Here is a 15,486-nt window from a genome sequence, read left to right as displayed (position 1 = left end):
TGTGTGTGTGCATAATCCTAGATTTCCCATGCTGGCTCCTCAGTGCCATGATTTTGACTCCCACGTGCATGTGACACTCTACCCATTATCATACATATCCTTTTTTTTTTCTTTTCTTTTCTAGGGCAATTGCATAATTGACATCTTTATTCTTTCTTAACCCGTCCCTAGCTTCCGGGAAGTTAATTTCGGTACACGAAGAGTAAACCGCGAATCACTTGACAACAATATAGATATACGTAAGTATTTCCATAATAACAAATTACCAACCATATGTTAGATATAACAATAAATGACTAGCTTATTCCCAAGCTAGTACATGATTCAAGAATTTGCATGCGGCAGCGACTAAAAAACAATTACAAAACTGATCCCTAGTGACTTCTAATTAAGTCTTTTATGGATATTATCCCTTGTGACAATTGCATTTTGCAAGTTAAAATGAGTTGTTACTATGTAACAAAGAAATGGAGGTAATTAATATGGTTGAATATGGTAATTTCTTTATAGCTCAGGGGCGTAAACTAAATTTTTTTTAACATATTATCTTAATAGGGACATATAAGTAAATATATTTATTTTTGTGGGAGCATATATTATTTCAGTGGGGGTTTAAGTGTAAAATTTTAAAATTTTTAAAGGTAATATGTTTTAAAAAAAAAAATTGAGTAAGGGCGGTAACCCTCACTGAGCTGTACTTAAATCCGCCACTGGCTCTCATGGTCAAACGCCTTATATATGGCTTTCTGATCACCTGTTTTATGGCCGGGGGTCCTATATGATTCATACCTAGCTAAAACATGATATTTCATGGAGTACTGTCGAAAAGATTGCTTCTGTGATTAGCCGATAAAAAAAAAATAATGGAATTAACCTCTACGTGTGATATAGAAGCTTACTTAGCATGATCTATAAAAAGCGAGTTGGCGTGATGCTATTAATAGCAATGATGATGTGGGTGCTGATTTAATTTTTTAAAATTAACCTTTATTTAGTGGTTCCTCTCCTTTTCATCCCCAATTCGGATTTTCAGCACGAATATGCACGCTATCGATAGTCATCTACCCAATTATATGTGAACATATAGAGAACTACAAAACTTCTTGATAAAATATTTACTCTCGTTTTTTACCTTAATTTGATACGTCCCATTTTCCCAGGAGGAACATTCAAAAAGAAGACTAAGGATGACTCTCATCAATTAAATTTGCATGGAAGGAAGTAAAGGATGTTCTAAATAAGTACTGTCCAGTATTCACATGATATCCATCAAATGAAACAAAAGGTTTTACTGCGAGAAACGAAACTATATATAGTATGTATGTGTGTGTGTGTGTGTGTGTGTGTATATATATATATATATTTACTGCAACTACATTTTTCTTCAGCGAACAATGCAATACTAGCTGGATTAATCTTTTATCCGGAGTCCAGAGTTCAGATTACTCCTACAAGCTCTCTATATTTAGAGGTTGAATTTATACTTCCAGTTTCTCAAAAAATATACTAGTAGATATTCCAGTTCGAAAATTTTGTATTCTTCACGTAGAATTTCTAGTTACTTGTCTTAAAGTTATTGCAAGTCCTCACTAAAAGAATTCAAGGAAAAAAAAAAAGGTCCTCACTAAAAGAAAGGACAAATATAAAATAAAAAAAATAAATAAAAAAAAAACTAGAAAGGGCCTTTCCTTCAAGCATCCTAATAGGCCAATGAAAAATGAAAAATAAAAAAAAATATATATATATATATATATATATATATATGTATATATAAAGAAATGAAAACTAGAAAGGGCCTTTCCTTCAAGCATCCTATTAGGCCAATGAAAAATGAAAAATAAAAGAGGAAAATACATGGTTTGTCATAATTTTGTATAAGACTATTATTTATGTCATTATAAATAATTTAGTGTCATCATTATCTTTTATTTTCTCTTTATTAAATAAATAACAATAGTTTATTTTTGAGTAGGGTGGCATAAATAACGTTAGTTTTCCTCAAATGGGCCTTTCCCAAATGTTGCTAAACCACGGGCTCAGGTAAGGTCCAGATCTCAGGTCCAATGTTGATAGAGCCCGATGCACAAAACTAGCCCACCAACCTTATCCAGACCCAAGTAATCTTCTCTCTGAGAATCAATCAATGTCAACGTTAAATTAATTTTTTTTTCTTTTTCGGCTATAACAAACTGAAATTTGTAGGTAAAAAAAAAAAAAAAAAAAAGCGTCATAATGCACTTATAAACATTTTAAGCAATGACGCGTAGTAGTTGCAGTCGAAAACCTGGAATAGTGGGTGCTAAACTACGGAAAGAGTCATCCACTTATCTCTCGTTATGTAGGCTGCCAAGTGAGACAATAATAAGGACGTTCTCACCATATGATATACAAGTAACAACTCTAGATACATGGGAAGAATTGAATAATTAAAATCACTTATCATTTACTCAGAATGAAGCATTGTTTTAGTCCATGATGGAACCAGAATTTTTAGTTAGTGGGGCCCAAACTAAAATTTTTAAAATGTATCAGACCGTTAAAATATACTTGATTGATAGCTTTTATGCCTATTTAGCTTTTCCATGAAACGATTATCTTTAACAGGTGCTATAAGATGATTTTTTTTGAATTTTCAGTGAGGGCTTTGTATTAGTTAATATAAAACAACACCTAGAAATGTAAATGAGACTTAGGAAAATTTTCAAAAAAAAAAAAAAACACTATCAAAGAGGTAAGACTATTTTATTTTTACAATTGTTATAAACTTATCTCGTGCCACTAATAATTTATATATTATTTTTTTATAACTTGTAGGGGCAAGATAAATGATGAAAAAATGATTGTTTGTTTGTGTGGGGCAAGATTATTCGGGCACATCTTTAAAATTATTGGGTATCAACTCTCCATGAAAAAATTAAGAATTTATCTGAGAGTGCATGAATCTAAATTTTTTATTATTTATTTTTTATAAATACTATTTTATTAATGTAATTATTTAACTAAAACATTATAAATTAAGAGTAAAAGAAAAAAAAAAAAAAAAAAAAAAAAAAAAAAGATATATGCAACTCGCTCTCAATTCGTGCACAACTAGCACGTGAGTGGGCCCATTTAGCGCAATTACACGGACCTAAAGTTGGTGGAAATGGCCCACCAACAACACTATTTCCCGGATATCACCAATCAGAAGGTAAACCATCGATTCGCACTTGATGCCAAACAAATGTACACTTCTTTTGGCAAAAAGAAACATATAATATAGAAAAGTGATTTTTGCTAGTGCATATGTCAGCACATAATTGTTTGTATAAAGTTCGAAGCTTGGACATTATAGACCTTAATATCTTTAACTTTACAATGCAAAAGACCAATTATAGAAAAAGAAAAAAAAAACGACCAATACTCTTTTAAGTTTGGACGTCAAGTTACTTCTGACAATTGACATTTCATTAGTAAAGATTTACGGAAAAACAGTCGGTTGAAGAACTAGGAGCAACGGATCTTCGACGGATTTTCCGTTAAGATTGACCAGATTTTCAAGTGACTCGGTCACTGCCCAAAAAAGAAAATTTCAGGTCAGTTCCTCAGGAGCTTGGCGTCCAATCAGGTCTTGACGCGTCACCATTTTTGTTGGGCTTGATGACATGGCAAGCCTTGAAATGATATGATATTTTGTTTCTTTAAAAAAAAAAAAAATGAAAATGACATGACATTTTGTGGGAAAGCAACTGTGGTTCTATCTTCTCAATGTTCTATCCAGTTTGGTTGGGTCCCTCAATGCCCAGTTTAGAGCAATTGTTATTTCTTAATTTCACCTTTTCTGGTTGCTTAGATCTTCTGTTGTGGGATTCCAAGGTAAGTATATTGTTGTTTCTCCTGAATCTCTCTTATCCAACTTATATAGCTTTCTCATGTCTCTCTCTCTTTTTTATTTTTATTTTTTTTTCTCTTCTCTCTCTCTCTCTCTGTCTTTTTTTTTTTTTTTTTTTGCTCGTATTCTTGTCATGCGTTTCTGATTTTTCAGTTGACCTTCTTATTCTTGTTTATTGTATATACTGTTAAAAGGTTTATATTTCTTTAAAGCTCTTTTTTGTTAGTTGCTAATATTTTGTTTTTCTGTTGGCTTGCAGATTACGTTTCACGTCTGGAATTTCAAGTGTTCTTGTTGTTTGTTTGTGGTTCTCGGTAATAGGATATGTTTCTTTGAAATAGGTTGATCTGGGTACTCGCTGAAAATTCTGGTTTATTTGCAAAAATTACTGATTATGCTCTTTGTATGAGCCCGTTTCCTTTTTGGTTCTTCATGATTGAAGTTGTACCAAAAAGAATAGGAACTTGCTTTTTCTACGTAGTTTGATGGGGAAGTTTGTGAAGATTTTGCGTAAGTCCTTAATATTTGTTATCTTAGTGCGCTAATATTGGTTTATGATGGCGTGTTCCTTTTTTTTTTTTTTTTGTGGTGAAGGGTGATGGGAATGTGGATCTTGTTATGAATTTTTGTTGATAAGATTTACATTTGAGAGTGGAAATTGTGGTGAAGAGAAGTATGAGAGGGGGAAAAGATGCGGAAAAGGTGACGAGTCCTATGTTTCCTAGGCTTCATGTCAGCGACACCGAGAAAGGAGGGCCGAGGGCACCTCCAAGGAACAAAATGGCTCTCTATGAGCAGCTCAGTATTCCTTCTCAAAGATTTACATCGGGATCATCATCCACGTTGCCACATGCGCAAAATAGTAGTGGCGACATGGTTTCTTCGATATCCTCGGGCCAAGTGAGTACAATGCCATCTAGATCACTACATGAAATTTTGCATTTTGTTCATGAATTCTATTGGTAATCGTGTCCTTTTACTTAGTTGCAAAACTCTCTTGTTAGTATTGATTTTTTAAAGCAATGCCTGCCTTCTGTTTGCTCTTTATGCTCTTAGAGGTTATTTTGTCTCAGAAGAGAACGGAAAAAAAAGTGTTCATTGTCTTTCTCTTGCTTCAGTTTAGTAAGCATTATTTTACTTGATCTCCCATGGCGGCCCTAGTTTTGTTAATGTACTTGAATTCCTTTACTTATTTACTACTCTTTCTGTTCTTATTTAATCAAATGATTTCTCTGTGTAGGCTTCTGCCTATCGAAATATGTTTCCCCCGTTCTGCAATTCCTCTATACCATCTTATATTTCCGAGAAACTTCAACATCCTAGTTCTTCTGGGGGGGTTAAGTTAAACACTACGATGAAAGATAACGAAAAGAGTTCTGCGAGACCAACAAATTTTCCAAGATCAAATGCAACTGAACCATTACAATTGGCTGTTGAATCTGATTCTTCTCGAGCACAAAATCTCTCAAATTCTAAGAACTTTTCTTTCAAGATGGATGAAAATGAGGATGATATTACGGAGAGTAAAAAATTGCCTCACTTGAGCTTCAGCTCTACCCTGCAACATAAAAGTCCATGTGAAAACGAAAGGTCAAGAAACTTAGTGAGGAACCATTCTGAAGAGAATCCAAAAGTGTCTCAGAATAGTCCGGATTGCATAGGAAGGTTCTCTTCTGTAGCAGTTGGTGGAGATAAAGATATCGAAGATAATTTCTCATATCCATTAACTGCAGCCGATGACATTAAAAGTTCAAATCCATCACATGCATCTTTGAATCAAGCAAATTATAGTTCAATGGCTATTTTGAACAAATTACACGGTGGCAACATACAACCCCAAGAAGAATTTGTGGCCTCGTGTGATAAAGTGAGCCATAGAGGTAACATTTTGATTGAACCTACTTCAAAGGTGAGACTGGAAAGTGAATGTTTGACGCAACAACATGTAGATGAAAGAAGTCTCAAATGGCTTGGAAATGGTGTTGAGTGTCGTGAAGAGAGGAACTGTGGGACTCTAATGAACAGACATGATGGTTTTCTAAAGATTTCCATGGTTGGTGCTATATCGGCTTTGAGTGTCCTCCCTGATGCTGTTGTAGGAGTTATAGGAGAAAAGCAATTTTGGAAAGCGAGAAGAACGATCACCTAGTAAGTTATTCCATTTGGTAGTTGCTGTGAGCATTGGCTGCTTCTTATCATATTCAAATCTTCTTAATACAAAGCACTTTGTCCCACAGTTATGTTATTTTTTTTTTTTTTTTGTCACAATACGTTTTCTCCATGAGTAAGATCAGTATAGTAAAATTCAATGTTGCCAAAATAGTATCACAATTAGGCATGTTTGTGCCAAATATTTGTTTAGGAGAACTGCAAATTATCTCAACCGGTTCACAAATAATCATGTTTTAGGAGAGTTTGGAACTGGTGTACTAAGCTATAGTTGATCAGACTTGTAGTAAGAAGAGAATTTGTGCATCCTTCATGTAACCATTTTGAATTATTTTTCTCCAGCAGTCCTTCTTTGCTCATTACTAATACTGTTTGCTTGTGGCAAGATAATAGGAGTCAATTTTTTTGTAATTTGTCCTCAGTAGTGTTTCTTAGAGTTTTTTGTGATCTATCCAGATTAGTTGTGATATATTTGTGCACCTTTCTTGCTTGATAACATTCTTTTTTGATATATACGTATATATATATTTGAAAAGCTTTTTGATATATTTATATGCTACTATTTTCAGTCAACAGAGGATCTTTGCAGTGCAAGTGTTTGAGTTGCATAGACTGATGACGGTAAGCTAGTTACTGCAGTTTGTTATGTTCCTTACACAAAGACATGCCTGCACAGATGCACGTATACCAAAACACAGACATGTTCATATATCTTCTTAATTATCCTGAATTTGAAATTTTGGAAAGAGATTTAGAATACACTACTCGGAACAGGTTCAGAGGTCGTTTGCTGCATCCCCTGATCTATTGCATGAGCCACATGCATCAGTCGTCAAGCTCAAGAGTAAGTCAGAGACGCCAAATCCCAGCACTGAACGTAATCAAGAGAATCTAGTCATGCAGCTTCCTCTTCATTCTGTCAACAACAACACCAGCAAAGGTCTCATTCCCAATCAATCAAATTATGCGGAGCACTTGAGAAACTCGCCATCAGCTCCTACTAGCATTAACAAATCAGTTGCCTTGCCCTTCCACTCTCCTCCACCAGGAAATCAGTGGCTAGTTCCTGTCATGTCGCCTTCGGAAGGGCTTGTTTACAAGGCCTACACTGGGCCATGCCCCCCATCTGCAGGTTATGTTGTACCAAATTACGGCAGTTGTGGCCCTATGAGCCTAAATCCCGAAAGAACTTACCTCGGTCCAGCTTGTAATCAGCAAGGAATCGGAGTCCTTCCAGGCACACCACCTCCATTCGGTCAGGCATACTTCGCTCCACCTTATGGCTTGCCAGTCATGAGTTCTTTTGTACCAAACTCAGCTGTGGAGCAGATGAGTCCGTTTGGCATAGGACGTGCAAACGATCAGGAACATCAGTCGTCATTTGAGGAAATGAACTTCCCAAAACCACGTCAGAGTTCCTGTAACATATCAAGCCAGACGAGTCGTGTGAAGTCGTCCCATGGTGCAGTTCAGGCTTCGAAACGGAGTGAGTTTTACAGAAGTACGGCAAGTACGAATACTCCTCCAGAGAGGCGTCGAGGAGATGAACTTCCCCTTTTCCCTGTGGCGCCAACAGCAGAGGAACCTGATGAGAATGTACAAATCAGCAAAAACCAGACTCGTGTTATTAAGGTTGTTCCTCACAATCCAAGAACAGCAACGGAATCAGCAGCTCGAATATTCCAGTCCATACAAGAAGAAAAGAAACATCTGCGGTTAGTTTCATCTTAAACTCTGGCAAAAGCTGAGAGTTACCGAGTGTAAAATGGAAGCATATTTTGTAGTCTTGCTAAGAGTCATAATTTTGTACGTGTAATCTATTTTATTTTTCTAATAAATGTTAATAAGATGTACATACAACTATATTTTGCTCGTTAATTTTTGCTATTTCAAGTTTAATTAAAATCCTGAAGTCTTTTGCTTACTTATGACTTGATTTTTTAGGGGCATTAACGTAATTATATTTGGTTAAGGAGTGTTAATATTATTTCGATATAATATGACTTTCGAGTTCATTCGAGCTCGCACTTCCCACCAAAAAAAAAACAAAGAAAACCTGTAAACATAAAACCTAGTAATCTACAAACGAAAAACAAAAATCTTCATCACGAGACTAAAAATGGCTTCAACCAAAAGGCTCCAACCACCATTATCATCATCAGCAGCTCTTCCGCCGCCAAAGATCAACGTCCAGAAATTCTCAGAATCGCGAGCCGCCGAGCTCGAGTCTCTCCACTCCATCGTCGCCGATCGCTTGCACGGCGATTTCCGGTCCAATCGAGGCAAGAGGCGCCGGACCACCGCATTCGACAGCAAAGCCGCTCGGAGACGACGCAAAAGGCAGCGAAACGACATTTCGAAGAAGAAGAACGATGACGGCGACGACATTAGAGTTCCTCGTCGTATTCGAAGGAGAGCTCAACTTAGGATGAATCCGGAGAGGGGCTTTTCTACTGCGGGAGACGGGACGAAGAGGCTCAGAACCCACGTTTGGCATGCGAAGAGATTCACCATGACCAAGCTCTGGGGTTATTACCTTCCTCTTGGTCTTCACGGCAGGTGAATTTGAATTTTCTTGTTTATTTTTGGTGACTAATGTTAGTATTTTTGTCTCCTAATAAAAAAAAAAAGAAGGTATATTTGTAAATGATAATGCAGAGGAAGGGGTTCTAGAGCTCTGTTGAAGTGGTTCAGAGATGGAGTTATCGTCCATGATGCAAGCTACCATGTTGCTCTCCAATTAGAGGGTCCAGAGGTAAGCATAATTTTTTTTTCTTTTAACTTTGAATTTTTCTTTTTTCTTTTTGCTAGAAAAAATTAAAATAAAAAAGTAGTGGTTTACAGGCTTTATGTGCTTACTAGAAAGTGATGAAATTTAAGATTGTTTGAAAATTTTTGAAATTTTTTTCATGTGCTTACAATATTCAGGACTCGTTATTGTCAATTCTAAGGATGGTGCTTGAGCCTTCCCCATCCGCACGTTCCAGTGGCATTTCTAATTCTGTCATATCCGGTGCTGTCTATGAGAATGCCATGGTGGGTTAATCACATTCTAATACATTTTTTTTTTTCTGATAACTAATGTCTGAAAGTCAGTTATTTGCTACATTTTGTATGTTTCAGCTTCATCATATTGGTGCACCAGTTTCAAAACCTATCGCTCCTGTGACGTACATGTGGCGACCTTGCTGCTTGCTGGACGAGCACAAAGATGTTGTTGGCATTGATGATCAAGGATTTAAGAAAGCAGAGAGTACAGAGTCTCGTTCTTGTTTTCGCCAACTTTGGGTGTGGATACACGCTTCAGCTTTTAATGAAGGATATGGTGCTCTGAAGTTTGCTTGCCAGAATGAGGTAAGCATATCATGCAAGCCTATGGATCTTATGAGACCACCATCAATTAAACTACATAAGTTAAAAAGCAGAGTTTTAGGTGATTTCAGAAGTCGTTGGAGTTCTCTTATCAGTGATTTCTTGTTGTGCTCTTCATTGGTTGGCAAATAACTTTTTAGGTCATATGGAGACTTTTTTTACTTGCTTCATTGGCAAGTGATTTCTAGTTCATCTGGAATGTTAAGAGTAACCAGTATTTTATTGCATCTTCTGACTTCTGAAATAGTTTGTTTGGCAATCGCATGCATTTTTCAGATGGTCGAGAGGGGTGTCTCAGTTAATTGTTTTTCACTTGAGGGACAACTTGCAAAGTTGGAAGTAATGGGATCAAATGCATTTAAACTTCTTCAAAAGACGTTATCTATTACTTGGTGAGTTACTAAGATGCTCTTTTCAGTTTAGACCAAGATCAGGAGTTAGGGATGGCAAAATGATGTTGGGGTTTACAGGATTTTGGAGGATTCTTTGCAAAGGGGGAAACGTTCAGTTGCTGAAGCTGATGATGATTCTCAACTCAAGAAATTTTCTGTACTTGACAATGAGGATCTCATAGCTTCAAAAGCAGTCTTATCTCTTAGTGTCATGGATCCCCGTGCAACGACAAAGATAAGAACCGCTAATGTTCAAGAGTCAACATCTGGTGATATGGTTGATGATGTTACAGAAAATGAAATTAGAGGGCATACTGATGTAGTTGAAATCTCAGACAGGAGTAAAGAGTCATTTTCGTTGTGGTCAGAACCTGGTGAGGACAACACTTTGTCATGCAGCAGTTTGTGGGATGCCAGCTTTGGTGTAATTTCTCCTCTGGAAGAGAGTGTTCTTTGTCAGGAAAAAAATGAGCTGCATAAGAACTTCTTTTGCCTCAATGATCCGAATCCAACTAAGGTCCACTGCTCAAGATGCTGCCCTATTTTGCTTTTGAAGGATGAGAACAAGAAGGGCTTGACTATTGGGTAATCTCTTTCGCATCTCCTACTTTTCCATTTACTTTTCATCATTAAGATTTCTCTGAAGTCTGATGTATTGCGTTTGCATGAGCAGGGTGTATTCTTTGAAATTCCACCAATGTCTAACTCGTCTAGAACATTTTTTAGTGTTTGGTGCCTTATTTTTTTATTTTTTATTCTTTATTTTTTTGTTCTTTCATATTACTTTTCAGTTGGTCTATTATACTTCCCTTAAGTTGGGTCAAGGCTTTTTGGGTTCCTCTTGTCTCTAAGGGTGCTCATGCGATTGGTTTGAGAGAGAAGCACTGGGTAGCATCTGAAGTAAGTGTGAACATGTCAAGTCCATATAATTCTGATTGTTAGGTTTATAGACACCACATCTAAATCCCACACTCCTTTTTGCAGATCGGCTTGCCATATTTTCCATCAGATTTTCCTGATTGCAATGCATATACATGCTTAAAAGCAACTGAAGTTGCCGACTCTAATCTTAAAGAGGAACTTCTCCCTCCAGCAATAAGACTTTTGAGGATTCCCATTCCGCCACCATGGGATAGTGTCTGGTTTACTTTAAAAAGAGTTCTCAAAATAGTTGAAGATCCTAAAATTTGTAGGGAACAATCACAGGACAGTGGCAATTTAATAGGGGATTCTGAGCATGCATGTTGTGATGATAGATTACTTCTTGGTCATGATAGTTCAAATGTTTTTGTAGCAAGGACATCTTCTTCATTGACTAATTTCTTGAATGAAATCAAATGCAATCATTTACTCCTATTTCCTCAAGTAGTAAGAAAGACATGTTTTTCTAAACTTGCGAAGGATGAAAGCAAGCTTGGGCAGGCCAAAATTGGGTTCTCTAATATTGTCTACAACAATAAACTATGTTTCCTAAGGGTTCTTCTTCGTGCTTACAAGGAAGGCTCTTTTGATGATGGAGCAGTTGTTTGTGCACCTCGTCTCACTGATATAACATTGTGGACTTCGAGGTAGGTAGTTTTTTAAGCTTCTTTTTTTTTTTTTTTTTCCTTAGTGAAATAGTTAGTTGCTTGTTTTTTATTTCAATGTGGAAATTGAACTTTGATGAATATGATTCTTCTAATTAGTGATTCAGAGAATCATATACCAGATATACGTAAATTTGCTGCCGTTGATATATATCAATGTTATGTATGTTTCAGTCCAGAGAACATTGAAAGACGACTTCAACTTCAACTTTCCCAGTCTGCTGTAACATCATACTTTAAAGAGCAGTCTTCTGGTAAGTGGGAACTCCAGATACCAGAGTACAATACTGTGAGTGAATCTCATCGGTTGCCAATAGGCTTTGTCACAACAGGATTTGTCAGAGGGAGGTGAGTACATGATTCCTGTTGTCAAATACAACTGTGATCCTTTGCTTTTATTCTTCCATTTATTTACTACTTATGGTCTTTGCTTTGTGGAAATTCGACTTTATGCGCAGCAAGAAGCTGATGGCGGAGGCGTTCTGTGAGGCAGTCTTGCTTGCTCATCTCAGGGAAGAGCAATGGAGTGATTTGCCTGCGAAGCGAAGGCGGAAAGAGATTTATGTTCTTGTCAGGAATCTGCGATCTACTACATACAGGCTTGCTCTTGCCACTATAGTTTTGGAACATCAAGAAGACGATGTGGAGTTCCTTTAGCATATTTTGCTTTCTTCTAGACTGTTTGATATATACGCACGTATATGTGTGTGTGTAAGGGTAGGGATTACAAGGCACGACCTAATAATTTTGACATGAGTTACTGATGTACAGAGGCCGAATTCTGAAGGAGAGAGAAAGAAGTATAAAGAAAAGTACAAAATGCAGGTTTGATTAATATCTTATGATATATTGAGGTGCTGCTACAGTTTATCCAACTTTTTTATTTTCGTTTTTTTGCTTGAAATGCCCCCTTGGCCACACCTCGCACCCACACAAGTTGTTAGGTCCCCAGGTTCGACCTAGAGATCCCGACCCCCACCCACTCACCATTGGCTAGCCCCAGTGAGTACAGTTGATCCAACTTATTGTTTACATAACGTTGATATTTGAACATAACATAACAATTATTTAACAAACCAAAATTCACTATTTTCAAGCGACAATCTATATGATCGTGAACTCTAAAAATCATAATCTTTTAGATTTATTCCAAACATAATTGACGGGTCAAGGCATTTTTCATGCTTACAAAGATTAGAATAGGCGGAACACACCGGACCACCAAAAGAGAAATGGTATCCAAAGTCGGGTGAACTGGGTTTGACATGTACATCATGGCATCCAGGTTTAGTTGCGACAGTTAAAAGATTCTCAGGCCCTCTTAAGTTCATGTCGCTGTCGAAGTATCCGATGTTGCGCATAAAAGCAGCTTTTCCATAACCATCTTCAGGAAAATGGCCACTACCCATTTGAGTCGATGTGTGCTCATTTGAGTGTTCACAATTTCTCCACCCCTATGTTATCACCTCAGCACTTGCAGCCATATTTGTGAAAATATTGGGAGGCCAATATCCTATAAATTCATCCTCAAATTTCATCCACCAATTTCCATGATTTGGGTCCTGTAATTGAAATAGGCACCCTGTACGTGTTAATCAAACTACTCAAAGCACAACATATATGATACGCTAACATAAATGTCTCATCCATGATCAATCTAATTTTTCTCTAATCGGATCTATCCTATTCTCTGTACCTATTAAATTTTTGGAGAAAAATAATTATTACTATAAGAAGATAGTTAGCTGAGCTACACTACTTTGGTATGTAACTTGATTCTCACCCAACACTTGCTCTACTCTTCTTAAGTAGGCTCATGTTTTTCAAAATAATAATAATAAAAAAGTTAAAAATAAGAGACAATGTTATAGAGTACCGGTGGTGTTCAGTATTGCCCACTAATAAAAATTGAGTTCCGCAGTAAGGGATCCACAAGTGGGACCCACTTTCAATAACAATTGTGATGTTTAACATCAGAGTATCTCTAAGTATTTTTCTAAAACTAGTGTTTGTCTTTATAAATTACGATACATCAGCATGACATGAGAATCCTTTTGGGACAAATAAAATGTTCTTATTACCCTGAGTACAGTGACTTTTACGTCGTAGTGACGGCTATTGTAGATGGAAACATCCTTGAAAGTAATGACCAACGACAAAATGACGGCTAACTTGTACAAAACCCAGGCAGTCAAGGTTGTAGCAACCTGTTCTTTTGTAGCCATCAGCCTTTCAAACAACAAAAAATACACATCATTATTATTGAGTCATCTTATTAAAGTCAATTACAAGTAAAGCTTAGAGATATTAGACAATTTTATATTAGGAATTACTGTCCAGTATATTTAGAATTTGGTCTGTCTATCTCGTGCACAAACCTAAATAATCACAAATATTATTGTTTAGCCGTCGACCAATAATTCATATATGCCAAAATTATGTATAAATATGCATTTTAGCTACACAACTTTTACCAGTCACCCAGCTTCAACGGTGCTTAAATTATCAGTGTTTGGACCAGCAATCCAAAATTGAGCAAAACTGCACTCTCGACAAAATGTTAAGGGGTTCCATATGTTGATTTGTGCTTCGGCTTCATAGTATGGTCCAGTGCTATCCAAACCAACATGGGCATACTAATTTAGGCGCCAAAAAAAAAAAACAAAAAAAAAAAAGAGAGTGAAGGAAATGGTAATTAATATTCCCGCAGATAATAATTTATTTCAACTCCTTTGGGCCCAATAAAAATATAAATTAATAATTAATAAAATACAAAAATAATAATAAATAACATATAAAAATCATCCTACTAAGGAGTTTTTTTTTTCTTCTAGGTATTAAACTTGAAAAATATGTACATCAATTTCATGTTCATATATGTAGTTATTAACATTCTATGGACAACGTACTTACATTATTTTTTGGACTTCTTTGTACATATATTTATAACATTTATTATATACATGATAAAACATATTAATTTTGATTACATCTATTTTTTTTTTTTATAACTCATACATGAATCTTAGTCAAAAGAATAATACATGTATCAAGATAACACAAATTGTTAAAATATAAAACTCTTGTTAAATTAATTAAATATTAATTTATCAATAAATTAATAACCTTGCTAAAATAATATTTTTTTCTTAATCCCAACAATATCATTTTATAGAGATTTTACTGTACATACCTCACGATCGGCGGGAGGAATGAACTGATCAATGCTGTGATTACGGCCTAATGTGATATTAGTATAGTGATTTAAAGTGTGGCCATTGTTGCGTTTGTTATCATATGTTTTTGTACGCAAGATGGGAATTGTTCCTTCCATTCTCCATTCTTAAGCCAACCTGAATATAATTCAATAGGGCTTGTGTTGGTTATTATCATTTGCTTCCCTTACTGAGTTACTCAGTACTTCTGAACTCGGCTTCATCTGTAACCAAACAAAGAAAAAAATTAGTTCTTTTTATTAACGTTAAATGTTGGTTAATTGTACTGGTGCAACTTGAATTATCAGTTTTTGACAATTTGGACCTTGAATTTTTAATTTTGATAAATAAGATTACCGTAAATTATAATTTCGTTGATTATAAATTTCGTTGCGATTAAGTAATCCCTTAGTCAACTAATTTCAAATTATTTGTACTCAAAACACAATCATGCTCACTTAAGTAATCGAAGGAAATTAAATGCAAAACATCCAAAGGATCAAATGTCAACACAAGACCAATATTGCATGATAATTCTAATTTGTCAAGATCTCCATAAACAAGAAAACCAAATAATGGATCTGTTGGGGTATATGCTCATAAATTAAATAAGATGTAAATTTTTTACTGATTATCAATGAGAAATTTTTTTAATATTATTTTGCATGTATGTGATGTAATATTAAAAATTTTAAATTATTTTAAATGTAACTTTAAACATTGTATATAAATATTATACGCGAGAATAAAAATTCATATGTAATTTATTATTTTTTAATTGTAAACGGATCATCATAGAAAGTTCCAACTATTTTGTTTTTTGAAACAGTTCTAAATTATTAAAAATAAAAAGAGGGGGGGGGGGGGGGGTGGTGAGCGCC

The 15,486-nt window shown here is 35.6% G+C and overlaps 2 protein-coding genes across 3 annotated transcripts; both read left to right on the top strand.

Annotated features, from left to right (window-relative positions):
- Nucleotides 1–4,182: 4,182 nt before the first annotated feature.
- On the top strand, nt 4,183–7,871 carry LOC21386666 (protein EARLY FLOWERING 3). 2 transcript variants are annotated; one of them, XM_024172028.1, is made up of 5 exons: nt 4,183–4,212; nt 4,466–4,771; nt 5,112–6,019; nt 6,610–6,661; nt 6,815–7,871. In XM_024172028.1, the coding sequence occupies exons 2-5, from the start codon at nt 4,547–4,549 to the stop codon at nt 7,769–7,771; spliced, it is 2,142 nt and encodes a 713-aa protein (XP_024027796.1). In that variant the 5' UTR covers nt 4,183–4,212; nt 4,466–4,546; the 3' UTR covers nt 7,772–7,871. The 2 variants fall into 2 exon arrangements, with proteins under 2 accessions (XP_024027796.1, XP_024027795.1); XM_024172027.1 differs by lacking the exon at nt 4,183–4,212 and adding an exon at nt 4,274–4,381.
- Nucleotides 7,872–8,085: 214 nt separating this feature from the next.
- LOC21386665 lies at nt 8,086–12,209 on the top strand. Its single transcript, XM_010107816.2, has 10 exons — nt 8,086–8,599; nt 8,699–8,795; nt 8,969–9,076; nt 9,164–9,394; nt 9,689–9,804; nt 9,883–10,389; nt 10,596–10,704; nt 10,789–11,372; nt 11,565–11,738; nt 11,849–12,209. Exons 1-10 carry the CDS (start codon nt 8,160–8,162, stop codon nt 12,045–12,047), a joined length of 2,565 nt encoding a protein of 854 aa, XP_010106118.1. The 5' UTR covers nt 8,086–8,159; the 3' UTR covers nt 12,048–12,209.
- The last annotated feature ends 3,277 nt before the right edge of the window (nt 12,210–15,486 follow it).

This window comes from Morus notabilis, unplaced genomic scaffold (genome assembly GCF_000414095.1).
Source record: "Morus notabilis unplaced genomic scaffold, ASM41409v2 Scaffold1423, whole genome shotgun sequence".
NCBI classification, from domain to species: domain Eukaryota; kingdom Viridiplantae; phylum Streptophyta; class Magnoliopsida; order Rosales; family Moraceae; genus Morus; species Morus notabilis.
This window is presented reverse-complemented; position numbering and strand designations above follow the sequence as displayed.